This window comes from Rutidosis leptorrhynchoides, chromosome 2 (assembly GCF_046630445.1).
Source record: "Rutidosis leptorrhynchoides isolate AG116_Rl617_1_P2 chromosome 2, CSIRO_AGI_Rlap_v1, whole genome shotgun sequence".
NCBI classification, from domain to species: Eukaryota; Viridiplantae; Streptophyta; class Magnoliopsida; order Asterales; family Asteraceae; genus Rutidosis; species Rutidosis leptorrhynchoides.
The window spans coordinates 590,491,348-590,519,184 of NC_092334.1; the positions used below are offsets into that span (position 1 = coordinate 590,491,348).

General features: G+C 33.9%; 4 protein-coding genes across 6 annotated transcripts; all 4 read left to right on the top strand.

The window, feature by feature from the left end:
• Nucleotides 1-8,656: 8,656 nt before the first annotated feature.
• Nucleotides 8,657-11,959, top strand: LOC139893327 (uncharacterized). Of its 3 annotated transcripts, none has more exons than XR_011774475.1 (5): nucleotides 8,657-8,896; nucleotides 9,788-9,864; nucleotides 10,123-10,219; nucleotides 10,768-11,199; nucleotides 11,815-11,959. XR_011774475.1 is itself a non-coding variant. In XM_071876483.1 (4 exons), exons 1-4 carry the CDS (start codon nucleotides 8,783-8,785, stop codon nucleotides 11,107-11,109), a joined length of 630 nt encoding a protein of 209 aa, XP_071732584.1. In that variant the 5' UTR covers nucleotides 8,657-8,782; the 3' UTR covers nucleotides 11,110-11,304. The 3 variants fall into 3 exon arrangements, 1 of the variants encoding a protein (XP_071732584.1); XR_011774474.1 differs by having other exon boundaries at nucleotides 11,812-11,835; XM_071876483.1 differs by lacking the exon at nucleotides 11,815-11,959 and having other exon boundaries at nucleotides 10,768-11,304.
• A 2,952-nt stretch (nucleotides 11,960-14,911) lies between these two features.
• On the top strand, nucleotides 14,912-19,674 carry LOC139893326 (CDPK-related kinase 4-like). The gene is made up of 11 exons (XM_071876482.1): nucleotides 14,912-15,642; nucleotides 15,789-15,919; nucleotides 16,098-16,139; nucleotides 16,238-16,346; nucleotides 16,432-16,510; nucleotides 17,254-17,550; nucleotides 17,663-17,772; nucleotides 18,030-18,134; nucleotides 18,211-18,273; nucleotides 18,376-18,543; nucleotides 19,272-19,674. The coding sequence occupies exons 1-11, from the start codon at nucleotides 15,085-15,087 to the stop codon at nucleotides 19,407-19,409; spliced, it is 1,800 nt and encodes a 599-aa protein (XP_071732583.1). The 5' UTR covers nucleotides 14,912-15,084; the 3' UTR covers nucleotides 19,410-19,674.
• A 2,596-nt stretch (nucleotides 19,675-22,270) lies between these two features.
• LOC139893328 (6-phosphogluconolactonase 3, chloroplastic-like) lies at nucleotides 22,271-25,337 on the top strand. Its single transcript, XM_071876485.1, has 3 exons — nucleotides 22,271-22,644; nucleotides 23,607-23,742; nucleotides 24,626-25,337. The coding sequence occupies exons 1-3, from the start codon at nucleotides 22,301-22,303 to the stop codon at nucleotides 25,088-25,090; spliced, it is 945 nt and encodes a 314-aa protein (XP_071732586.1). The 5' UTR covers nucleotides 22,271-22,300; the 3' UTR covers nucleotides 25,091-25,337.
• Nucleotides 25,326-27,257, top strand: LOC139889905 (probable 6-phosphogluconolactonase 2). The gene is made up of 4 exons (XM_071872816.1): nucleotides 25,326-25,465; nucleotides 25,773-25,961; nucleotides 26,445-26,580; nucleotides 26,666-27,257. The coding sequence occupies exons 1-4, from the start codon at nucleotides 25,326-25,328 to the stop codon at nucleotides 27,134-27,136; spliced, it is 936 nt and encodes a 311-aa protein (XP_071728917.1). The 3' UTR covers nucleotides 27,137-27,257.
• Nucleotides 27,258-27,837: the final 580 nt, after the last annotated feature.

A 27,837-nucleotide genomic window follows, 5' to 3' on the forward strand; every position in this document is an offset into this window, starting at 1 on the left:
GTTGAATGATCGGGTAGCTAGTTTAACCGATCGTTCTTTTATTAGATTTTTGTTAGGCGGTTCGATGCGCCACATGTCTTTACTGGACATGGCTCAGGCTTTACGTATATATACGCCTGAGGAGTTAGCGTCTGCCGATTGTAGAGGATTGATACTAAACGGTAGGAAAATAGATGAGAATTTTGATACACACGGTGTGTGGAGTCAAATGACAAGCCACCACCGTTTCAAAGGGGGAAACTACTCTTATTTGGATATAGATAGAGCCGAATTAAGAGTAATACATAGGTTTTTAGCTAATTCGATTACACAAAGGGGTAAAAACAAAGAAAAGGTAAATGAACAAGATTTGTTTTACCATATGTGTATTCGAGACCCACACAGCGCTGTAAGTATACCATATTGTGTGGGTTATTATTTATCAGCTATGGTTCGAGGGATGCGTCCACATAGCATAATAGGAGGTGGTATTTTTATTACTTTGATTGGTGAATATCTCGGTGTGGATATAAGTCGGGGGGGATTATTAGTAGAAGAGCCGGAACCCCGCGACACTATAGGTTTAAATGTATACCATGGTGCGAAAGTGTTGAAGCGGCGAAATAACGCCGCAGTACGATACAATGGTAGACATCCACAGGTAGAGAGAAACCAGGAACAAGGTAATGTAGGAGGGGGGAATGAGATGCAAGAAATGCATAGGTTTATAGCTTCTCAGGAATACGAAAATGCTAGACAGAGAGCATTTGAAGATTGGCAAGTTCATCAGAACCAGATCATAGCGCATTGCCAACATATAGGTAGAAACTATATTCCTACTCCGAAACCCGTCTTCCCTCCTTGGTCGATAGAGATGCAGCCACCATATCCTACGTATGACCCTGCCGAAGCATTCTATAGCACTTATGGTTATGCGTGGAACCCCTATTGGTACCAATATCATCCTTAGTTTACTTATTTTGTTTTATTATTTTGTAATTTGTAATTATTGATATGTTTAATACTTTTGTTAATATTGTAATCATTTTTATAATTATCTAACTTTTATTCTTAGATTTTAATAATTTTTGAATGTGGGGTAATAAACCAAACTTCAAAAATATGTATATATGTTTGCAGTTTATCTTATGTACACAACAGGGTAAAACAACGCATTTTCAAAGACTGGCATTAAGTTCAGCAAAAGCAACAAATTTTGACGACAATGATGCTAAATATATGTGAAATAACAACAAGACGGAATGAACAAATGATGTGCACCATTTATCATTCAGCAAACAAACGCCAATATATTTGGAAACTTTGGTAAAAATTTACTCATTTTCACACAAATCACCCTCAATAATTTAAATTGTTACTGATTTCTTGCAAATGAGGGCATTGCAAGATCTTAAGTGTGGGAAGGGGTTAAATTCTTTCGGATTTTTTAAAAATTTTTATAAACACTTGGTTACCATTAAGAAAAAATACTAGTAAAGCAGTAGTTGTATTAGAATCTAGTGCTCTCTGATAAAAAAGAACAGCCCTAGTCTTATATACTGACTACCCAATTCTAGTAAAATTTTTCAAAATTTTCAATTAAATGAATTCAAATCATGTTTATACATATTTATGAACGATAAAACTAGGTTTTAACACCGAAATTATTGTTACCTAGGAAAGGACATAAATTGAGAAACAAACTAAAATGTTAAAATTCATTTAAAATGGAATAGAGGACGATAAAAAGAAAAATAAAAAGCCAAGTGTGGGAAAATTTACCAAGTTATTTTAAACATATGCCACATATATTTGTAACAAATAACTGAAAATACTTTTGCTTTGAACTAAACTAAACTGTTTTACCCAATGAAAGAAAAGAAGAGATGGATCTACACGATGAATCAATTCCATCATTAAAAGGAAGTAAAGTCTTCCGAAAAAGACACGCGCTTCTTGATTTAGGTCATGAAGTTGTCGTTCAGACCAGCTGTAGGTTGACGAAAAATCTAGAAAAATCATCACTAAAATCAGCAGGAAATCCACGGACCTCAGCATTAAACAGGGTCGCCAAGTGGTCAGATTTATCCTAACCATGAGAAGGATTTATCTCGTACAATGGGGGGCACTATGCAAATTAGCTGGATAAGACTAATGAATCAGATCCCCAGAAAGGATAATCTCCTTAAAGATTAAAAATCAGCTTTTAAGACTGATATTACTCAATCCTAGAGATTGACCTTAAAGATTGAGAATTCAAACTCATGGAATTCAATGATATCTAAACTCGAGCTTAAACGAAAAAATATTTTGATCAAAATTATAAACCGATTTGTTTTCTGAAAACCCTATTTTCAATGCGTTCATTACCATTGAACGTAAAATCCTAGGAATTCACCTGGAATTCATTAGGTCACCTGAATCAAATCGGGTGTCAACCGTAAGAACGGTGGTTGCATAGCATGGTCAAAGACAGGACCTTGTGCCAGACCGACAAATTATAAGGGTGAGCTTTACTATTGCTCCTACCAAGGATAGTAATTGCGTCCGACACGTTATAGACCATAATCAAAAGCATGTCACGGGACATTGCCTTAAACAGTTGCTTGTTCAACGCTTTCCTTTACAACCGGACGGTAGTTTGCCGAAAGGTAATATACGGAACAAGTAAACTGGACGTGTTGCTTTCCAAATACAAGGTTAGCAAGTGGGTGACACAAAACCGCAAGTTTTGAGCTAAAATTTTCAAATCTGAAACCCACCAAACCCACAAAAATATTTTGCAAACACCGGTAAAGGGTTATTCCGGAAAACTTATCTAGGGTAAAAACTAGATTTCAAAAGATCAAATGTTTTCATAAAGATCCAATTTCCTTAATGGATCTAAATTTTTATAGTCATGTGGGACCGTAAACCATATCGTTACTACCATTGTTTATACCGCCGTATAGAAATCACTGATGTACAAAGTGTGAAGAATAAAGAAGTGATTCTAGTATTTCAAGACAATATTGCTTGAGGACAAGCAACGCTCAAGTGTGGGAATATTTGATAATGCTAAAAACAAACATATATTTCATAGCATTATTCCTCAAGAAAGACAAGCTTTTAGTTGCAATTGTTCTATTTACAAGTGATATTCGTTTAAATAATAAAAGGTGAAGACAAAAGACAGATTCGACGATTTGAAGACGCAAACGACCAAAAAGCTCAAAAGAACAAAAGACAATCAAAAAGGTTCCAATTATTGATAAGAAACGTCTCGAAATCACAAGAGTACAAGATTCAAAACGCAAAGTACAAGATATTAAATTGTACGCGAGGACGTTCGAAAATCCGGAACCGGGACTAGAGTCAACTCTTAACGCTCGACGCAACGGACTAAAAATTACAAGTTAACTATGTATATAAATATAATATAATATATAATTAATTATATTAATTATATATATATTATATATATATATTAAAAACTGTCGGCAGCCAGAAACTCCAAGGGTGTGAATTGAAAATACCTCTCCGCGACTCGCGGAGTTTGAAGGGCTTTTTGCCGCGAGTCGCGGAGCCCCAAATTTCACTTCTGGCTATAAAGCCAACCGAATTCTGATCGAATTTATCATCATTTTTTTCTTCTCATTCATACGAAGTAATATATATTTATATTTATAATTTATATTTTAATTTTAATTATAATTCTAATAATAAGGGTATGTTAGCGAATGTTGTAAGGGTGTAAGTCGAAATTCTGTCCGTGTAACGCTACGCTATTTTTAATCATTGTAAGTTATGTTCAACCTTTTTATATTAATGCCTCGTAGCTAAGTTATTATTATGCTTATTTAAAACGAAGTAATCATGATGTTGGGCTAATTACTAAAATTGGGTAATTGGGCTTTGTACCATAATTGGGGTTTGGATAAAAGAACGACACTTGTGGAAACTAGGCTATGGGCTATTAATGGGCTTTATATTTGTTTAACTAAATGAAAGTTTGTTAATGTTAATATAAAGATTTACAATTGGGCGTCCCTATAAATTACCATATACACTCGATCGGACACGATGGGCGGGGTATTTATATGTACGAATAATCGTTCATTTAACCGGACACGGGAATGGATTAATAGCCACTAGAATAATTAAAACAGGGGTGAAATTACATTCAAGGGTAATTGGTGTAATTGTTAACAAAGTAGTAAAACCTTGGTTTACACGCAGTCGATAACCTGGTGTATTCATTAAACAAAGTATTAAAACCTTGTTACAATTCGAATCCCCAATTAGTTGGAATATTTATCTTCGGGTATAATAATAATTTGACAAGGACACTTGCAATTTATATTTATGACTGATGGACTGTTATGGACAAAAACCAGACGGACATATTGAATAATCCAGGACAAAGGACAATTAACCCATGGGCATAAAACTAAAATCAACACGTCAAACATCATGATTACGGAAGTTTAAATAAGCATAATTCTTTTATATCATATTTTATTTCCTTTATTTTATATTTAATTGCACTTCTAATTATCGCACTTTTATTTGTTGTTATTTTATTTTATCGCACTTTTAATTATCGTACTTTTTAATTTTATCGCATTTTTATTATTCGCAATTTCATTATCGTTATTTACTTTACGCTTTAATTTAAGTCTTGTATTTATTTTATATTTTACATTAGGTTTTAACTGCGACTAAAGTCTTAAAATCGACAAACCGGTCATTAAACGGTAAAACCCCCCTTTATAATAATAATATTACTTATATATATATTTGTATTTTTATAAAAGTAAACTAATATAGCGTTGAGCTTTGTTTAAAGATTTCCCTGTGGAACGAACCGGACTTACTAAAAACTACACTACTGTACGATTAGGTACACTGCCTATAAGTGTTGTAGCAAGGTTTAAGTATATCCATTCTATAAATAAATAAATATCTTGTGTAAAATTGTATCGTATTTAATAGTATTTTCTGCTAAAATTTAATAGTATTTTATACCCCTCTGCTTTAACATCATATATACACTCCAATGATCAGCTCTTAGCAGCCCATGTGAGTCACCTAACACATGTGGGAACCATAATTTGACAACTAGCATGAAATATCTCATAAAATTACAAAAATATGAGTAATCATTCATGACTTATTTACATGAAAACAAAATTACATATCCTTTATATCTAATCCATACATCAACGACCAAAAACACCTACAAATACTTTCATTCTTCAATTTTCTTCATCTAATTGATCTCTCTCAAGTTCTATCTTCAAGTTCTAAGTGTTCTTCATAAATTCTACAAGTTCTAGTTTCATAAAATCAAGAATACTTCCAAGTTTGCTAGCTTACTTCCAATCTTGTAGAGTGATCATCCAACCTCAAGAAATCTTTCTTATTTACAGTAATATATCTTTCTAATATAAGGTAATACTCATATTCAAACTTTGATTCAATTTCTATAACTATAACAATCTTATTTCGAGTGAAAATCTTACCTGAACTTGTTTTCGTGTCATGATTCTACTTCAAGAACTTTCAAGCCATCCAAGATCCTTTGAAGCTAGATCCATTTGTCTCTTTTCCAGTAGGTTTATCCACAAAAATTGAGGTAGTAATGATGTTCATAACATCATTCGATTCATACATATAAAGCTATCTTATTCGAAGGTTTAAACTTGAAATCACTAGAACATAGTTTAGTTAATTCTAAACTTGTTCGCAAACAAAAGTTAATCCTTCTAACTTGACTTTTAAAATCAACTAAACACATGTTATATATCTATATGATATGCTAACTTAATGATTTAAAACCTGGAAACACGAAAAACACCGTAAAACTGGACATACGCCGTCGTAGTAACACCGCGGGCTGTTTTGGGTTTGATAATTAAAAACTATGATAAACTTTGATTTAAAGTTGTTCTTCTGGGAAAATGATTTTTCTTATGAACATGAAACTATATCCAAAAATCATGGTTAAACTCAAAGTGGAAGTATGTTTTTCAAAATGGTCATCAAGACGTCGTTCTTTAGACTGAAATGACTACCTCTTACAAAAACGAATTGTAACTTATATTTCCGACTATAAACCTATACTTTTTCTGTTTAGATTCATAAAATAGAGTTCAATATGAAACCATAGCAATTTGATTCACTCAAAACGGATTTAAAAATGAAGAAGTTATGGGTAAAACAAGATTGGATATTTTGTATTTTTGTAGCTACGGGAAATATTAACAATTCTATACAAATCATATCCTAGCTAACTTATATTGTATTATACATGTATTCTAATATATTATGTAATCTTGGGATACCATAGACACGTATGCAAATGTTTTGACATATCATATCGACCCATGTATATATATTATTTGGAACAACCATAGACACTCTATATGCAGTAATGTTGGAGTTAGCTATACAGGGTTGAGGTTGATTCCAAAAATATATATACTTTGAGTTGTGATCTAGCTTGAGACGTGTATACACTGGGTCGTGGATTGATTCAAGATAATATATATCGATTTATTTCTATACATCTAACTGTGGACAACTAGTTGTAGGTTACTAACGAGGACAGCTGACTTAATAAACTTAAAATATCAAAATGTATTAAAAGTGTTGTAAATATATTTTGAACATACTTTGATATATATTTACATATTTGTTATAGCTTCGTGAATCGACCAGTGGCCAAGTCTTACTTCCCGACGAAGTAAAAATCTGTGAAAGTGAGTTATAGTCTCACTTTTAAAATCTAATATTTTTGGGATGAGAATACATGCAGGTTTTATAAATGATTTACAAAATAGACACAAGTACGTGAAACTACATTCTATGGTTGAATTATCGAAATCGAATATGCCCCTTTTTATTAAGTCTGGTAATCTAAGAATTAGGGAACAGACACCCTAATTTACGCGAATCCTAAAGATAGATCTATTGGGCCTAACAAACCCCATCCAAAGTACCGGATGCTTTAGTACTTCGAAATTTATATCATATCCGAAGGGTGTCCCGGAATGATGGGGATATTCTTATATATGCATCTTGTTAATGTCGGTTACCAGGTGTTCACCATATGAATGATTTTTATCTCTATGTATGGGATGTATATTGAAATATGAAATCTTGTGGTCTATTGTTACGATTTGATATATATAGGTTAAACCTATAACTCACCAACATTTTTTGTTGACGTTTTAAGCATGTTTATTCTCAGGTGATTATTAAGAGCTTCCGCTGTCGCATACTTAAATAAGGACAAGATTTGGAGTCCATGCTTGTATGATATTGTGTAAAAACTGCATTCAAGAAACTTATTTCGTTGTAACATATTTGTACTGTAAACCATTATGTAATAGTCGTGTGTAAACAGGATATTTTAGATTATCATTATTTGATAATCTACGTAAAGCTTTTTAAACCTTTATTGATGAAATAAAGGTTATGGTTTGTTTTAAAATGAATGCAGTCTTTGAAAAACGTCTCATATAGAGGTCAAAACCCCGCAACGAAATCAATTAATATGGAACGTTTTTAATCAATAAGAACGGGACATTTCAGACACCCCATTGCCCCTACATAAAACCGCCCCTGAACACAAGTATACAACAACAACAAAACCCAATACCACATGAGTGGTGTATGAGGGAGGTGAGATGTAGACAATCCTTCTCCTATCCGAGAATAAAAACAAGTCATTTCTCCACCCAGAGTGAAAACACTCACAAAAGTAGAGAAAGTCATCCCTCTTTATTCGACGGATAAAGAGATTGCTTCCGAGTGGATCTCCGGCCCATAAGTAAGAATTTGTTTTCTAAAAACAATAGTAAAATAAAATTGAGACGCCATGAAAATGGCACAATCAAATTTTCATGAGTTTTAAATCCTGTCTAGAATTCAATTTAGAGATTAATTCGATCATTTGATGGGTATTTGATCACTTTTTTTAGTTAGAAAAATATTGACTAAAATCGATTTGTTTAGGTCGATTCTTTGCGTGTTTTAGAAAAACTAAAAACATAGAGGTGTTAACGCATATTTCTGCATAGTTCCGTGTTAGATTTTGTGTTTTTGGTCACTTACGCCATTCCTCCGTGTGAACCACCATAAACCCCACCGGAATCTGGAAAAGCTGCTCACCACCACTCGTCGCCACTGTAAATCCGTTGGTGTCTGATTATAACCACCACCACCACAACTTGTTAGATTCGATCGTATCTTCATAATTGGATCCCAGATTCGCGATTGTTACTCGTCAGATTCAAACCCTTCGGCCACTCAAGCTTTGTTTTATAGCAATAGGGGAAGATGGGAATTTAGCAGTAGGGGTTAAAGTAATGGAGGTGGTTCAAGGTAAAACAGACAAGTTGAATACACTAAAAAGGTTAAACCGCCCAAATAAAGGTGCAAACAGACCTCCAAACAACACCAATAATCTAATCTACAAACGTTAGTGCAATTTTTTTCTAAAAAACCAAACTATAAACATAAACAACCACAACCTAATAACAAAAACTTGATTGGGTTTAATTAGCAACGTGGGCTTTAACTAACCTGGGTTTAACTAGAAACGTGGGTGTGTCGGATTTTGTGGTAACAACAATTTCAAACCAAATCGAATCTTATGTGACTTAACCAGTTTCAAACTCTTAATCCCCCTTCTATTTTTTCCCTTCATCTCAAACACAAATAATTTGATCTAGGGTTTAGTTTAGGGTTCTTCTGTTCTCATCTTTCAAACAAACACTTTTTTGTCTTCTGGAAATCAATTAAACCCCTCAACAAGATGCAGCAGCAGCAGCAACAACAGCAACCACTGCAATCACAACCCCAACCGCCGACATTAAATTCCGGTGCTCCTTTTCCTCCCAATGCAATCACCACCGAACAGATTCAAAAGGTTTCATTTTTTTTTTTAATTAACTACAGTCTTTATTATCATTTCCGTTTATCATATGTATGATTTTTGTTATTTTTCAATCTTTAGGTTGAGTCTTTCATATTTTATTTATGCACCCAAAGTAAAAGAAACGAACTTTATCATTCAAATGATGTTTTTTTTAGTCTCTTAAGCAAATTTTTTTATTAAATTTGGTTAAGATTAATGTACAAAAAACCACCTATGTGATTAAAGAAACGAGCTTTATCATTCAATGATTAAAGAAACGAACTTTATCATTCAATTTCCCTAAATCTGATTCAGATTAATGTACATAAACCACCTATGTCAGTTCAGTACAAAAAGGTGGGGGCTTTATGGTTAATTTGTGATTCAACTATGATTCAAGATACACTATTATATTCACTTACATTAATCAAGTGAAAAGGAGCATTGTTTTTCTTTCAACTGTATGAGTTTTGAAAATTCACAAAAAAAAAGAAGACAAAAATAGACATTCTTATGGGGCAAGATTTCAAGAGTAGATATTTTCTTTACACACATGCATGTATAGTGTATGTGATTTATCATTAATCTGGTCTCACTTTTGCGAGAAGATAAAATACATTTACCCTTCATTAGTTAAGGGAAAATCAGATTTTCATGAACATTACGTCTCAAGGTTAATTTTTCAACTTTATGATTGATATAACTTAGAGACTTTGACGAATATTAAGCTCCAATGATATCTATTACAATTGCAAATTTCAGAAAATAAATCCAACACTTTTGGTTAGAATTTTATCCCAACTTAGTTTCCGCAGATATTCATTACTAAATACTCGTAAAGGTAACATTGGTTTTGGTCCAATGAGTGCACATTTTATATAATGATGGTCATCTTTTTTGCAGTGTCTTGATGACAACAAAAATTTAATTATGGCTATAATGGAAAATCAAAATCTTGGCAAGTATCAGGAGTGTGCTCAGTAAGTTATTTATTGATCCAAATTTTGAAAACATGCACCTTTCTTTCGCGTGCTATCTTGATGTGTATGATCTTATGTTAACGTGTCTATGATAAAGGATTTCTGTTAATTATATATTTATATTCCTTTCAAACTACTCATTAAGTTACAACGTATTTGTTGTATTGTCCCTGTTAATATTGATTTTAATGTTCATCATTATACTAAACTGCAGCATGCTTATAACTTGATCAATTGTGTTCAATTGAAACTACGCAGGTACCAAAATATTCTACAAAGGAACCTAATGTACTTGGCCGCAATTGCGGATGCTCAACCACCAACACCAACGCCACAGACGTCTACTCCTTCTCAAGTGAGTTTTACCTTAAATGTGTTATTACCTGAATATCTGATGTGGTAACTTCCACCTATTTACTTTTCCATGGGTCATTTTGGGTGTTTCATACTTAAAATGGTCAAATAGCTTTAGTTGCTTAATGTATATATCAATCATATACATATACATATAACATTATAAGTCGTTGTATACGAAATTGAATTATTGTAATCTAATAAATTTTGTGATCATATTTAATACACATAACATATCTTCGATGAATCACTAGCAAAGCAATATACCATTCATTATTACCTATATACGCAGCCTTTTCCTACCATTGTAAATTTTTTTTTTGAAACTTTTAACCGTTTAGTTCTGTATAATTACTCTTTTTTACCCATTCATATATAAATACTTTCCAATGGGTAACAAAAGGTGCAATTTTTGGCCATTTGTTGCAGTAACCCAAATATTTGTTGATATTTCGATGCGGCCTTGTTTTACACATCTCCCAACCTACCGGCCCTCATATTTTACTACATTTTATCCTTTTAATTCGACTATTAATGTGCATGATGCAGATGCCACCAAATTTGATTCCTCAGCAGGCAAACAATTACATGCAGCAACAACAGCAACAGGGTGCGGCAGTTGCATCTCAGCAATCGCAACAAGGTGCTGTTCCAAAAATTCCGTTTCAACTTAATGCTCTGCGAACCCAAGATCAGCAGCAGCAGTTACTCCAATTTCAACAGCAGCAACAGCTTCAAGCACAAATGGATATGAGGGCTGGTGCCCAAAATGGGATGATGGGCATGCATCAAGCAATGCAGTCCGCACTGGCAACAAACCCTATGGACGGGCGGTCGGGTTCTGACGCGTCAGCTTCTGGCGGTGACGGACAAGGCAAATCGAGGTCGTAAGATCTGGCTACTTATGCTTTTCTGTTTCATTTTGGTGGATTAGGGAGAAAGTTGGATAACAAACAAGGGGCATCTTTTTGTTCGTTTCAGGTATCTTTAGCAAAAATTTGTAAGGTTTTCCCCGTTCGGGTTACCCGGGAAGGGCGAGTACTCCGACCCCATACTCTATTGTACGCAGCCCATCAGGAATACTCCTTGGCTGTTTTCAACCCTTCACTGGCCATCCCAAGAGTCGAACCTGAGGCCTCTTGCAAGGATGTTAGGGGCCCCAACCACTGGGCTACCTTGGGATGGTTTTTAGGTATCTTTAGCGTTTTTGAAATTTTATCATTTACATTTTCTGTCAGTATTGGAAATAAAACCAAGTGACGATCATCTTTGTTGTTATGGATCATTTGTACTAGGTGATGATCTATATGATTATAAAATATGTAGATGATTTATCATTTTGTTGCTGCATGCAATTAAAAAAATCATTAAATCTCAATTTTAACAATCTTTAACCCTGAATTAAAGAAAGATATGCATGCAGAACCACTATGACATTAGGAATAAGGACACAAAATATTGTTGTGAACAAATTTAATATTTTTAAACTGCATATATAAGTTCTAATGCTTGCCTATTTTACAATTTTTTTTAGTCTAAAATGCACCGACAATTATGTTTTTTTTTCTCCAAATGTTGCAAATAATCACATAGAAGATGTGATATCAATGAAGTACAGTTTGTGAAATCAGAAGAATCTTTGCAATTCGTAAAAGTAAAATGTCAATCCTAGTACAGAAATCAAATTCTTCGAAGAAATGTATTCGCGAAATCACCCTTTATACTATAAGGTAGTTCTATACTTAAAAGATATACCATTAATTTTCATTAGCCTTAGGTGTGGTTTTATTGTTGGGATTCTACTGCAGACCTTAATGATCCAAAACATTATGAAGCCATGTGAAAACTGAAAAGTTCAATGAATGTTTTGTAAAGTTATTGGGTCAAAGACGTTTTAACTCTTAATGATTCAATTAAGCGTAGTTAGGTTACATAATACTGCTTACTTTTTGACTTTTATGTTCATATCTTATGCATTGTTTTGGATTCAAAATTCAAAATAACTTGTTTAAATTCTGGAACATGGTTTATGACTGAAAAAACTTGTAATTGATTTTCAAGATGAGTAATCTGAAAAAGGTGTAGATAAATATGAGTTACTAGTAGTTGCTAAAGCACAAGCTGATTAAAGATGTTTATTCACAGGCTGTTTAATGCCCTAAAAATGTTCATATGATAGTGTGGCTAGCAAGAGATTTTTTTGTTTGGTCTACTTTAAGTTGTTAGTGAATATTTTTTATTTACTACTAGTATATTTTATATAAAAATCAAGAACAAGGATTTTCAAATGGTTGATAAGGCAATTTTACATCATTCACGTAGTTCATTCATAATGATTATCAAACATGTTATTATCATTTAACACTAACTTCATTCAGAACCTTTGAATCATTCAGATTATAAATTATTCAGCGCGTAATCATTAAGTTGTATAGTTTTAGAATATATTAGTGTTTTAGGTGGTTGAAGGAAAATGAGATTCACTCGCGTCCTTGTTATTGGACCACCAGATATTTATATATAAAATAGGATGTGTGTTCTACTCTTTACGTTACTTCGTATAGTAATATATTCGGACTCAAACACACTCTCTCAAACACATTTTCTCTCTTTACAATTAAGTGACATACACAAACTTCCAACCCAGATGCATATACTCGATTTATCGTTTAGCCACCATCGCAGATTCCAAATCGCGATTAGGATTCAGACGATCTTTAGAGAGCAAACTGTCAATCATCCTAATTTTTCTCTCTCGACGCAAGTTGTAAACTCTTCTATACGGAATACGTACGCTTGATGTTGATCACCTACAATATTGAATGACTACAAGTTAATAATGTTGGTTTCATGAGATAGTGAGCTTTTGATTACGAGTATCTTCTAAAATATACTTGGATGTTCCAACGCATCAGGCTAGATTAGAAAACTTTCCCTGGGGATCATTGTGTTACAAATGATGAGTTACTAACCTAATCTAACATATACGTCGATTATAAATCTTTGATATCAGTGAGTTGCTTAATGAGTAAGGTAGTAGGATCTATATACCAAACCTTCTAATATTAGACGTTTAACAACTACAAGTTGAAGAACAACTTACACATTTTGTGTCTAGAAGACAAAAACTCTCCCTCAAACTCATTCAACATATTAAATGCAACATTTGACCACCATTGGCGTTCTTGATTGTTGTCGCGGTCTGCCCCTTTTAGACGATTTATAATAAATACGATAGAAGAAATGTAGATAACCTTACATATCTATATTTGGAATTTACGATGTTGATGTCTAACATATGGGAAGACATGATACTAGTAGTTGTGGGGAACTTACTTGACAACAACGAGACTAAATAAATGTCTAAAGATGAAGGAGGCTCGTATTTGCAACTTGATTGATAGCAAACCAATATTATTTTGTTAAAAGTAAGCATGAAATACAAAGGAAAAACTTAAGTTTCACATATTAGAACCAATATTTTGTTAAAACCAATATTCGTTTTTTTTTTTAAATATGTTTGCCTTATAAATAACAGCTCGATGATCAAGCTCTGTAAAAGTTCCCAACCTTAATTCTTAGCAAATTACAATTATTAAATCGAGCTCGATTCTATAGGAGTACCAACGGTGGGTTCCTTCCCTCCGCCCAGAAGTCCGCCCAAAAGGACACAATTGGCAGCAAATAGTCCTGGGCTAGTCCAGGTCCGCCCTCCTTCCCTTCGCCGCCCTTCTTGTCTTTCTTTGAAATGTTTGTGGACATGTATATGTATATGATATTTGTGTTATTAGCATTAAAACTTGTAAACTCTTTAATCAAATAATTTAAGTGAGTTCTAATTTATTTGAGAAAGTATGTCACTGTTGATAGTATTTAGTTCAGAGTAATTAGTTTTGAGAAGGAAGTACTGATGTGATAGCTAATGACTCATAAAAGGTTGTTCTAGACTTCTAGTACTTAATAATATTTAATAATACTAATATTTATACTCTTGTTTAATAGTATCACTTTTTTAAGGGACACCCGTAAGAGTTTTGTTGACGTGAATAAAAAACTTGTAAACATTAATAATAATCACACTCGCAGAAGTCATATGTAACCGCTATACACAACCCATTTAAGAATAATAATGACAGTCCTAAAACATGTAGTTAGAAAAATAATACATTTAATATTTACATACCGGTGATACGTAAGAATTAATTCTACGAAAGTACTAGCAGTGGGGACGTGTCCAAAAGGTTGATCCAGAAACAAGGAAATGAAATAATATAATCAAAATCCATTATTTAATTATAATCAGATTAGATTAAATTAATACAATCGAACTGTTATCGGACGGTGTTGATTTAAGTTGGTTGTAAGAAATGTAAACGTTTGCCTGTTCAAAGTTTACGGCATGTTTTTTCTTTGTAATATCTAATCTGTATTTGACTCCATACTTTTACAAAATAATAAAGTTTACTTTGGCTACATTATTATATTATTTAATTCTTTATTAATTATTTAAGTATTAATTATTTATATTTTTATTAAATTTAAATTATATTATATTATAATATTATACTATTTACTCTATTATAGGTTTACACTTAATTAAGTAACAATAATTCCACAATCAAATCAAACCCAAATTGAATATTTCCTAGTTATCATCTACATTTACACACAAGAATTTCAAATTTTCAATCTAAACACAAATATAAAGAAATGAAAAATAGTTTATCTCATTACTGGTATAATTATAATTATAATTATAATAATTTGTTTTCTATTGTATTCTACAACAAACAATAACCTAACAACAGTGAGTGGACTTTTATTAGTTCACCGGAAAACATAAAAAATACTTTGAATCGCTGGTTAATGGGGCATTGCTGCAGCAAAGGCTCCGTTGTAAAAGACGAAAATACCCCTGGATCCACCGTCCAAAACCACCATCATCCACCACCACCGCCACCTCGTAGTCCTAAACCAAGAACCCCATCTACCTCCGTTAACGGTAACGGCAGGTCAAGTAGTAACAGTAATACCCCAAATCATTCCTTCACCGGAAGCCCATGGGGACAATCGTATCCTGCCGGAGTTCCGCCTACGCCGTCGCCGGCGAGGACTCCGAGACGGATGTTCAAGTGGCCCTTTCCGCCGCCGTCTCCGGCGAAGCCGATCATGTCTGCGATTTTGAAACGGCACGGTGGTGCGAAGGGGAATACGACGGCGGCTGGGACGGCGATACCGGAAGATGACGGCACCGGAGAGAGGGCGTTAGATAAAACTTTTGGTTATGGCAGAAATTTTGGGTCAAAATATGAATTAGGGAAAGAAATTGGAAGAGGGCATTTTGGTCATACTTGTTGGGCTAAATGTAAAAAAGGTGTTTTCAAGAATCAGTCTGTTGCTGTTAAGATCATTTCAAAAGCTAAGGTAATGTTTATTTTATTTACTTTTTGATTATTATTATTGATCATGCATACATTGTTGTTTACAAGAATATAGTTGATTAAGATTGGGATGATAAAAATGTAAACTTTAGTATTTTTTTGTTAAAAGATCTGATTTTGATATGGTAGATGACGACGGCTATATCGATTGAGGATGTGCGTAGAGAGGTTAAGTTATTGAAGGGTTTATCAGGACATGAACATATGGTTCAGTTTCATGAGGCGTTTGAGGATGATCAGAATGTGTATATAGTTATGGAGTACGTATTTCGTCTTATCTTGTTATCGGTTATCTATTTGTAAAGCCATTTATTAGAATTACACGTATATATACCCATGATTTTATTTCTATAACTCGAAATTGCACGTACTTGATGGAATTTATCGGTTTTAGGCAATATTTGGTTTTTGATATCTAATAAATTATGTAATTGGCAGATTATGTGAAGGGGGAGAACTTCTTGACCGTATTTTAGCGAGGTGATTATGAAGGGCCATAATATTTATTTGTTGTGTACTTGCACTTGATATTTGTTATGTTATGTTTTAACATAGGGATTGCCATTTTAATATTGCAGAGGGGGAAGATATACAGAAAATGATGCAAAATCAATCGTTGTTCAAATATTGAGTGTAGCTTCTTTTTGCCATCTTCAGGGTGTTGTGCACCGTGATTTAAAGCCAGAGGTATATATTTATTATATTTAGGTTTAACTGGATCTTGTTACGAGTGCGTTTAGTTACTAATTTTAACGACCTGATTTTGGTGCAGAACTTTTTATTTAGCACAAGAGATGAAGAATCTCCATTGAAGGTTATAGATTTTGGTTTATCCGATTTTGCAAGACCAGGCAAGTCGTAGTCTATTTATGTAAATTTTTTTCCTTTTTAATAACTTGACTTCTTCTGGTCCCCATTTATATTGTTGCGTCGTTATGGAAATTATATCGTTACCGAGATGTCTATATTAATGTCGGAATACTATTAATGCCCTTTTTGCCAATGAAACAAATCAACCCTAAAAATACTATTAATTTTGGAAATTATATCGTTACCGAGATGCCTATGTTAATGTTGCAATGATAATTGAAGAGTTACAGGTGGCAAACTTTAAGATTGCTTTCTTGACCCATTTATTTATAAATGGGTTGATCTGTGTTGTGCTCTATCTCAAGCGTTTGAAATAGGTCAAATCAAACAATTTAGTTAAAAGTATGTTGTTGTTGCACACATGACACACCCTATTGGATCTTTAAATCAAAGATTTAAATACTATTGTAATTGTAATAATCCTGTATTTGTAATCATAAATGTTGCATTCTTGCATTAATTATCTTCAAGGAAAAAAAAAAGTCAAAAGTGGAACAAAGGTCTTGACAGGTCAGCCCAAAACAACCTGGTCTGTTTTGAACAATTTGACCCGTTTCAACAAGAACTCGTTTATACTTGTTATCGAACCCTTCCGGACTGTCTATCATGTCACATAAGCCAATAAATCATCTATTAGAAAATATATTGAGATCGTTGTTCTGCTGTTGATTATGAATTTATCAAAAAAAAAAAAAAAAAAAAAAAATCTTTTGTGCATTTGCAGACGTTCGGCTCAATGATATTGTGGGCAGTGCATACTATGTTGCACCAGAAGTACTCCATAGATCATACAACGTGGAGGCCGACATTTGGAGTATCGGTGTTATAACATATATATTATTATGTGGAAGTCGACCCTTTTTCGCACGGACCGAATCCGGAATATTCCGTTCTGTACTGAGGGCCGATCCAAATCTTAGCGACTCACCTTGGCCTTCAGTAACTCCCGAAGCCAAAGATTTTGTCAAAAGACTTCTTAACAAGGATCACAGGAAACGAATTACCGCTTCTCAAGCCTTGAGTAAGAATTTATTTATTTATTTTTGAATTTGCGTTGACTTTATAGTTGTTCTATTTAAAATTGAGTTCGGACATTATAATAATTCAATACTGGTAAATAACTTTATCTGTAGCGCACCCATGGTTGCGAGATGAAAACCGTGCCGTTCCGTTGGATATTTTGATCTACAAGTTAGTCAAGTCATATCTTCGATCCTCACCTTTAAAACGTGCAGCATTGAAGGTATGGTTATTTTACTAGAGGTTTTTTGTATGGGTGTTCAATATTTGGTTTCAAACTGATTAACCCGAAAACGGAAAAACCGAGAAAAAACCAAACCGAATGTTAATTCGGTTTTCGGTTAAGTTTTCAAATTTGAATTTGGTTTTCGGTTTTATTTTTTCGAATTCGGTACCGAAATCAACTAATAATGCTTGTTTATTGATTTGTACATACATCCAAACAACCCTTAATGTTTGTTTATTGATTTGTGTTGCAAGGCTCTCTCGAAAGCTTTGACGGAGGATGAGGTCATATACTTAAGAGCTCAGTTTAATCTTTTGGAACCAAAAGATGGATACGTTTCTTTAGAAAATTTTAGAACGGTCAGTTAGACTAACGCCTTTTTTAATCTATTTAAAGATTTCGAACATTCGTATCTCACGTACGTGTAATTTGCAGGCTCTTGTGAAACATTCCACCGCTGCCATGAAAGAATCAAGGGTCCTTGACATTTTGGACTCGGTAAGAAAGATTTTTTTATTTATAAGTTTTATGTCAACATGTTCAAGTGATGTAACAATTAATGATTTATAATATTTTTTTTTATAATAATTATAATTGAAGATGAGGCCTCTTACTTATACTCGGATGGCGTTTGAAGAGTTCTGTGCGGCTGCGATCAGCCCGCATCAACTCGAGGCTCTTGAAAATTGGGAGATGATTGCGAGTACAGCTTTTGAATATTTTGAACTAGAAGGAAACAGAGTTATTTCTGTAGATGCATTAGCCCAGGTATTTGTTCATCTCTTCAGTTTTGGCAAATTTATAGTTATTTTGCTTTCATTATAACCAATATTGTAAAAACCCCAATTACTCCCAATTACTTTTTTTAAGAACATACCGATTCGATTTTCAATTTCTGTTTAGTTAATCGGTCAACGTCGGTTAATGGGTCAACATTGGAAGTGTTGGTCAAAATCGGTCAAAGTCAAAATCGGTAACATTTAATTTTAATTTGAATATGAATTGAAACTAGAATTTCAGTGTTTTTGAATCAATGAACAATTATGTTTATGTTTTTATACAATTATGTTTATGTTTTTAGACAATTATGTTAAAGGTTATGTTTATGTTTATGTAATGGTTTTCTTCTATGTTTAAACATTTAATTTTAAATTTATTATGTATAAAAAGTCAATCCGATTAATCCTCGAGTTTCCGCTTAATCCCGTCCTGAGTAGCGAGTTTTGAAACCTTGATTATAACTAGGAAACTGATTACTAAATAAGTAGTCTAACTTTGTATAATGTTATTCAGTAGGCGTTTTGTGCGACTTTCAAGCTTTTCAGCTTATTTGATCAGTATGTGTTTACTTTTTTTTTTTTTTTTTACCGGTTACCTTTTAGAAATAAAACATTCACTAAATTTGCCTGTTTATAAGTAATAAATGAGTTGAAATTTCCGCCACTATATATCTTTCAAACAATTTGTTTTTTCATAAATCTAAACCATCGGTGCAGGAAATGAACGTTGGGCCAACAGCGCATTCAATATTGAAGGATTGGATAAGAAGTACAGACGGAAAACTCAACTTTCTTGGATACGCTAAGCTTTTACATGGTTTGACTATTCGTAGCTCTACCACAAGGCATCATTAATTAAGTAAAATCGAGATTAAATAGGTGATTATTGTTGATTGTTTATTCTTGGATGCATAAACAAAAAAGATAGGGCGATATATGCCCATGAGATGACGATAGCGTGTTGGTATTTTTTTACATTTTTTTTTTCTTTTTTGTCTAAATGGATTCGTTGTGTATCTTAAGAAATTGTAAAGGTCAGTTTATTCTTTTCCAGATTTTACTTTGAGCTTGTTTGTAATGTTTTTTTCTAATATAAACAGATTAATTTAAGTCATGTTTACCCCAGTCTTAATCTTTACAAATTATATTTAAAGAAATTGTGAAAGTCAGTTTTTTTTTTTTTTTTTTTTTTTTTTTTTTTTTAACAGATTATACAAGTGGGCAGTGACTGGTGTTTAATATGGTCAAACCAAAGTTTGCCGGCTTAGGCCTACAAACGTTAAAACAATATGTTTTAGATAAAAACAACTACTGTAAGTATCAACATGAGCCACCTTGTTTACAAATTTAACATATGACTGAGACTTTCTAACACCTTTTCTCAAGTCCCTATGACATCCATATAGATCCAACTTTATGCTACGCGATAACATCAATTTTTTGTAGTTCTATAGAGCGTGCAATATTGACCCGTTACTAAATGGGTTGAATTGGCTTGTGTTTAATCTCAAACAGGTCAAATAAACAAAACAGATGGTCAAATGCGTTGAAAGTGCCGAAGTCTTCTTCACACCGTACAATTCTCATGATCCTTTTTTACTCAAATAGATTATTATTTGTAACAAGTTTTTTAATAAAGATGGGTTATGGTTGTTCACTGTTTATGACTCTTATCTAGACACTAAAAAATCTGCTACATGAGTACTCGTGAGAAAATCATTCTCCAACCAGTTATCTAAATTGCAAATAATTGCAAATAGGGATCAGAAATGTGGTCAATATCACGAAGAATAAAGAGATACCGTATATACTCAAATAAAAATGGATATTTTCATAAGGAAGCCATTGAAGACTTTCGACAAATTGGGCCCGAATCTACCCGAATTTTGGTGGAGTTTTTCATTGTCGGCCTGAAACTCATGTTAGAGACAAAGATTTTCATTCGACGTTCCGGGCAGGGCCCGACTGATTTGACCGACTTTTGCTTTTGGATAACAAGAAGGCGAGGCGATTTCCGACAAGTCTTTCCTCATTTTCAGAGCAAGAAGCGGTACTACAAGAAAGCTTTCGTGATCGTTTATTGTTTTTAGAGCTTCCATTTTGAGCTTAATCACCAAACAACTACCGAACAAACCGCCACACTCACAAACACCCCAAACGACACCCCACCACCAAAACCATTCTCATCCGGCGACATCCATAACGGTTCCACCCTTAGGAACAACGTCTGAACCAAGAGCTAATATACTATGGTTATCTCCTAAATAAGCTATCTCCTAAATACTATGGTCCATTTCAAGTAATAGCAAAGATTGGCTCAGTTACTTACAAGTTGCAGTTACCTACTTCAGCTCTAATTCATCGAGTGTTCCATGTTTCACAATTGAAGTTGCATAAGGGGGAAGTACCAGTTGGGAATCCAATTTTACCTAATTTGGATCCAAATGGCTGTATTGCCACAGTTCCATTGATGGTGTTGGCAAGGAAAATGGTGAAGTGTGATAATGGAGTTGGAATTTATGTTTTGATTCAATGGGCAAATGGAACAGAAGATGATGCCACGTGGGAGCTTGCAGATGATCTTCTTCAACGTTTTCCAGATTTTGATTTTGCCAGATGACATCCTTGAGGACAAGGATGTTTTTGAGACAGAGGTATTGATATGTACTATCCAGGTCACATGCAGTTCATGTGACATGTTAGCAATCAAAGGGGTCACGTGGGAAGAACATGGTAGCTCAAACTGGAATAATGAAGATAAGTGAACAAAGGGCAAGGTGGATTGGGCGCCAATGTCTTGTAATAGAAGCAGTTAGGGATTTGTTGGATTTAGCCACAACTGATCATTGTATAAATAGCGTAACACTAGTCTATTAGGGAATTAGCTTTTAATTTACGATTGTATTCAAACTCTTTCTCTCTCAAGTTCCGTAATTTTGACTTTAATCAATAAAAGTCGTTGGCATCTCAATTTCAGAATCTATTTTTGTTCATTGAATTCTTGATTGTTTGCTAAGTTGTTCTCTAATTCAATTTGAGTTCGGAACAACATATCACATCTCTAGAAGAAAAAGTTCATTAGGTAAGTTGAATACGATAAATATTATTACTCCCTCCGTCCCATAATAAATGTCATGTTTGACTTTTCAAAGTCTTACTTTTATAATTTTCGACTTCCAATATTTTTGTTTGTGTTATATAATATTTGATGATACTTATATCAATGAAAACACATTTTAAAACCGAATCCATTCATATGAGTTTTATCAAATACTCCCTCCGTCTCATTCTAATAGTCCACAGATAAAAAGCACGCAGTTTTAGGATATCCCACTAACTTCATTTTTCCACCAATGAAATATCTTCTCTCTCCAGATCCACCAATGAAATATCTTCTTTCCTTTCTAATTATGGAAGTGGACTATCAGAATGGGACAGTCCAAAATGGAATACTGCGAATGAGACGGAGGTAGTACTACATAGTATAAATAAAAATATTTAAAGTCAAAATTTTGAAAGTAAGAATCCTGAAAAGTCAAACAGAATACTTATTATGGTACGGATTACCTAAGGAATTTTCATTCGGTCAATATGTAAACCGATCTAACGGCTTAGATCAAATGCGTTAAATGACTCACTAATTGCATTGTAATTTACGCCTAACAGATTGCACTCCGGGCCGACCAAACTAAACTAATCAATCAAAAACACACGTGAACGTTTTAGGTTTACACACATCATAGTATATGGCATCTTCAGTTCAACCACTTTCAGCTACTCTGCGCACTCACACCTACACTCACAACTCACGTATTCCGATTTATTCACGATCTCCGTTATCGTGGTGTCCGTTAACCAACCGATCTTTTCGTGCTACAATTTCACTCAAACAAACCAGCCGTTTAAAGATAAAAACGACAATCTCTGCAAACATGGCTGCAACTGATAAAAAGGTACAAGTCTTTGATTCTGAAGAAGCCCTTTCTGTGTCTTTGGCTAAATACACGGCCGATTTGTCGGAACAATTCGTCAAACAAAAGGGTTCTTTCACGGTTGTTGTCTCCGGTGGATCTTTGATTAAATCGCTCAGGTATAAATTCATTTTATTGTTGATGGATATGAGTTACTATATTAATTGGGTGGAAAAAAGATTTATTTTTTAATTTAATATAGTTTTCTTGATTCTCTGCTTTTCAATCTGGGTTAGATGTGTAAGTGCTTAACGTATCTGGTTTGATTTATTGCCGATGTACAAATTGTAGTTCTTGTCTTATCCCATTATCGATTTCGTTAACCCAGGGTAGTAATAGGGTCGAAATACGTTATTGAAAAGTGTTTCACGATTCAAGAATAATCTAAAATTATCGATCTCAAGCCCACTCATTAACATAAATTGGTCTCATTTTACTTTAGTGAGAAAAGATTCAGCTTTAAACTTAGTATTGTTACCTTGTTAGTTTATTCCTATATGGGTGTTAAAAAGAACATATAACTCTTTTTATTTTTATTTTTTCTGGCGAAAAAAACGAGAACTTTATAAAAACAGAAAACGCTTTCGAAGAAGTACAATAGAGGACCTTGGCGAGGCTCGTACCTAGAAAGTGACTATCAACCAACTATCTATACCGAGCCTCGCCTAACCTAAACCGGAACTAAACTAAACAAAACAAGAGAAAAGGACACGACATAAAGCATATTCAAACAATTACAACATGAAATGAATCAAGAAAGCAATAAAGGAACCAAAAAGAACTCAGATGTCCTTGATAAACACGCCGAATTTAGCCATCTCCGCACCAAAAAGAACATATACTATTAACTAAATTCCATTAGTAATAATGAACTTGGTGAAAGAAAAAATGACTGTTTGAAATAATTTTTTTATTTATTTTTCTGTTAATACCCTCACTGTCTAGTTTTGTTAAGTTGTCTTTTACACCTCAAATTTTGTTTCCTGATAGGTGGTTGTAATATGTAATTAGCATTTGTAATTGTGTACTTTGAAACTGATTAAAATATTGATGGTATTTTTTTTGTTATTGTAATTATAAGGAAGCTAGTGGAAGCACCTTATATTGATTCTATAGATTGGTCGAAATGGCATATGTTTTGGGTCGACGAAAGAGTGGTTCCTAAAGATCATCCGGATAGCAATTATCTGCTCGCTTATGATGGTTTTCTCTCCAAGGTACTTATGAAGAGAGTTATTATACTTGTCGTTTTTTCCCTTTCTGTGAGGAGTAATGATATTTGTAGTTAAATTTGTGCACATTTTATACAAAGAAACCATTGTATCTTTACCTATTTTATTGACAAAGGCAACTATTTTGGAGTTTATTAGAATAGGAACATACTTATTACTTATTAGTGATAGATAATAGAGGAAAGATGTTGCTATGATTGGTAAATTGAATAAAGTAGAAGTATGTTACTGGGATTAGTAACAATGAGCATGTAGGATACTGATAATGACATGGTTGCAAAAAAACGTCTAATTAGTCGGTCAACGCTGATAAGTCAGGTCAAATTAAAGAAAAAGTCAGGTCAACGTCAGACAAAAGTTGATTTTCTGTCTGGCCTTGTTCTAATGTAAATGAAAATTCCAAGCACATTTAAAAATTAGCTGGGAAAAACACTAACTTACATAGTATCTCATAAAGATAAATTAATGAATACACTATATAGAAACATTATAAAAAACTATATACTCGTATTAGTTAAACTAACACCACATCATCTTATTTGTAAATCATTTATAATTAAAATATTTATCTTTTTGAAATATTTTCTTATATTAAAGTCGACGTTTGTCTTGACTTCGTCTCGACCGACTCAACCTTTCAAGGTCCTGACCACTCGTCTCTGTCTCACGTCTTTTTTCAATCTTGGATACCGATAAGTTTTGTATCTTGTAACATAAACTTTTCTCATAACTTAATCCTCAATAGGAATGAAAGTTATGATTCCTTAGTTTACGAAATAATCAGTTTGAATTTGATTCAGTTTGTACTTGTATGATTTGAGAATTAATTATGTAATACTTTAGTCTTGAATGTCTTTAATTTTTACAGGTGCCGATTCCTGCTGGAAATGTTTATGCCATTAACGACGCCTTGTCAGCAGAAGCTGCAGCAGACGACTACGAGACTTGCATCAAGCATCTGGTTCATAACAGGATAATCAACACGTCGGTGGCAACCGGGATGCCAAAATTTGATGTTATGCTATTGGGTATGGGCCCAGATGGACATGTAGCATCTTTATTTCCTAAACACCCGTTACTTGAAGAAAAAAACAAGTGGGTTACATTCATCACCGAATCACCAAAACCGCCACCCGAAAGGATTACATTTACGTTACCAGTAATAAATTCGTCTGCAAATATCGCACTTGTGGTAGCTGGATCTGCTAAAGCTCACCCGGTTCATGTAACTTTGGGTAATGGTCAAGATTCTCATGTGTTGCCGGTTCAATTGGTGAAACCCGAAGGGGAGCTCACATGGTTTTTGGACAAAGATGCAGCTTCAAAGCTCTAAAAAACTCGAATCGTTCGTAGTTGGTTTAGGATAAGTTTCAGGTTTAAGATTGTAATGTACTTTAAGCAAAGAATAATAAGATTTGTTTGCTCTAATTTCAAGTGAGAATATGAAAAGAATAAAGATACCAAAGTGAGATTCTCAAGCGTTTGTTGGTTCGATTTTGTCTTATAAAGTGCGACTATTTTTGGGTGTTGTTTGTATTTTATCGAGTGCAATAAAGCCGACATTAGTAATGTCGTTCCTCGACTCAAGCTATGTTGACATGTACATGTCTAGTTATGCATTTTGGGCGAATACAGTTTCTTCGAATAGTGCTTTAATATTAACTATCATTGCGTTGGCTGTTGTTGCTTTGACCCGTCTAACTGTAAGGTATGTTAACGTATATGGGGGGTGTTTTAGACGTATATTTTGTGGCTGTATCATGTATTATATATTGTCTCGTACATCTGACAAAAAAAACTCGCCAACCTGAACTGAAAAACTTTTATCTTTATCTGTTTACCCGTTTTAGATGAACTGAGATAAAACAAAGACAGTATTGCGAAAATGATATAAATACTATTAAGCCTTTCAAATTTGGTTAAGAATTTGTGGATAAACATACCACTTCAAAGTAATAGGAGTTCATTCCTATTAATTGTGTTGTATTATCTTTTATTACATTGCCTGTTTTTAGGACTATAACATCCCTCCAAAGAGGGAAAAAACACCGAGAGGGTAAAGTTCGAGTTCTTAAATTGAGTTCTGAGGAAGATGTAGCTGCAGCTCTGGCCGAATACGTTGCTGATCTATCTGCCAAGTTTATAAAAGAAAATGGGTCTTTTTCGGTTGTGTTATCCGGAGGTACACTCATTGATTCTCTCAGGTAACATCTACTTTAGATGAGATATCATGTTACAAGTTGAAAGAGTCGCGGGACTGGGACGAGTCGGTCGGGACCTTGAAGGTCGAGTTAGTCGAGATGAACGTTGACCAACGTTGACCTTCAAACGTTGACACATTTGAAACATATACATTTCAAACCTAGATATATTATACAAGAATAACAGCAACTGAAAAGAGCTATGGTAAAAAACTTTTACTAGAGATTAAATGATTAACATGTACAAAAGTACATCATCAATAAACAAACTTAATTTTTCACAGCCGAAAATAATATTAAATTTTTTGAATAAAACTAATATTGACCTACTTTGACCGTCTCGACCCGTCTCAACCCCGTCTCGACCGACTTTGACCACGTTGACCGACCTTGGCTGAATTGAGGCGGTAAGTCTCCTAGCAGTTGTGGCGGCAGCCGACTTTTGCAACACTGTCATGTTATGACGACATATTGTGTGTATATCAGAAAATTACTAGAGCCTCCTTACATAAATTCGATAGACTGGTCGAAATGGCTGATATTCTTTTTGGATGAAAGGGTGGTACCTCTAAATCACCCTTTTAGCAACTATAAACTTGCATCAGATGGTTTCCTCTCCAAGGTATATATACACAAACATATTTTCATATTTGTAATATTTACGTTTCGATGTATAATTTCGCATCACCTTTAACCTGTAACGGTAGGTGCCTATACCTGAGAGTAATGTATTCGCCATCAATCCCAAATTATCACCAGAGCAAGCAGCTAACGACTATGAAAAACGTCTAAAACAGTTGGTTGATAACGGAAAATTAAAAAAATCAGGCGAGTTTGCAAACTTTGATCTGATGCTGTTAGGAATGGGTCCAGATGGGCACGTGGCGTCACTATTTTGCTGGCATTATCAGCGGTTTGAGAAAACAAAATGGGTCACTTTTGTTATGGACTCGCCCAAACCGCCTTCTCGGAGGATCACGTTTACGTTTCCACTTATTAACGCGGCGTCCGAAATTGCGATGGTGGTGACAGGAGACGAAGTAGCAGATGCCGTGAAAACAGCGTTAATGAAAACGTCTGATTCGTGTTGTTTTCCACTTCCCGTTGAGAAGGTTTCACCCGTCGGGAAACTCACTTGGTTTCTGGACAATGCTGCAGCTTCGGGATTATCTCGTTAATTACAAGTTGTTAAGTGTTAACCACACGAGCCATAACCAAAGTTATTCTGGAAGAATAATATGTGAATGAAATTACAGTATAAGTAGTTTCATATATTTGATCTGTAAATGCATAAATATTACCATGACATATGGTTCATGGTGTTTATAACACGGATTATTGTCACATCATGTGAATAAAGAATTTGTTAATAATAATAATGACACTAATAATGAAGTTTTATGTATAAAAAAAATGTAATACCTAACAAGTACACGGATTATTGTCACATCATGTGACCAGTAGTAACAACCTTACCATCACAACAACAACAATACCCAATACCACATGAGTGGTGTATGGGGGAGGTAATATGTAGACAATCCTTCCCCTATCCGAGAATAAAGATAAATCATTTTTTCACCCAGAGTGAAACACTCTCAAGAGTAGAGAAACTTATCTCTCTCTTTATTCGACGGAAGTAACAACCTTACCATCATTAGTGATAAATTAGAGCCATTTTAAGCATGAAGATCATCTTAAAGTTGTCTTTATCAAAAACATCCACGCTAACCAACATACATTGAACTAATAACTAAACCAAACACAAAGCAAACAAGCGACAAATAACCATTGAAACTGTCTTGGCGCATTTTGAGACGCACTCTCACATTACGAAATTAGAGAAACCAAAAACTCTATAAGCTGACACATAAACCAA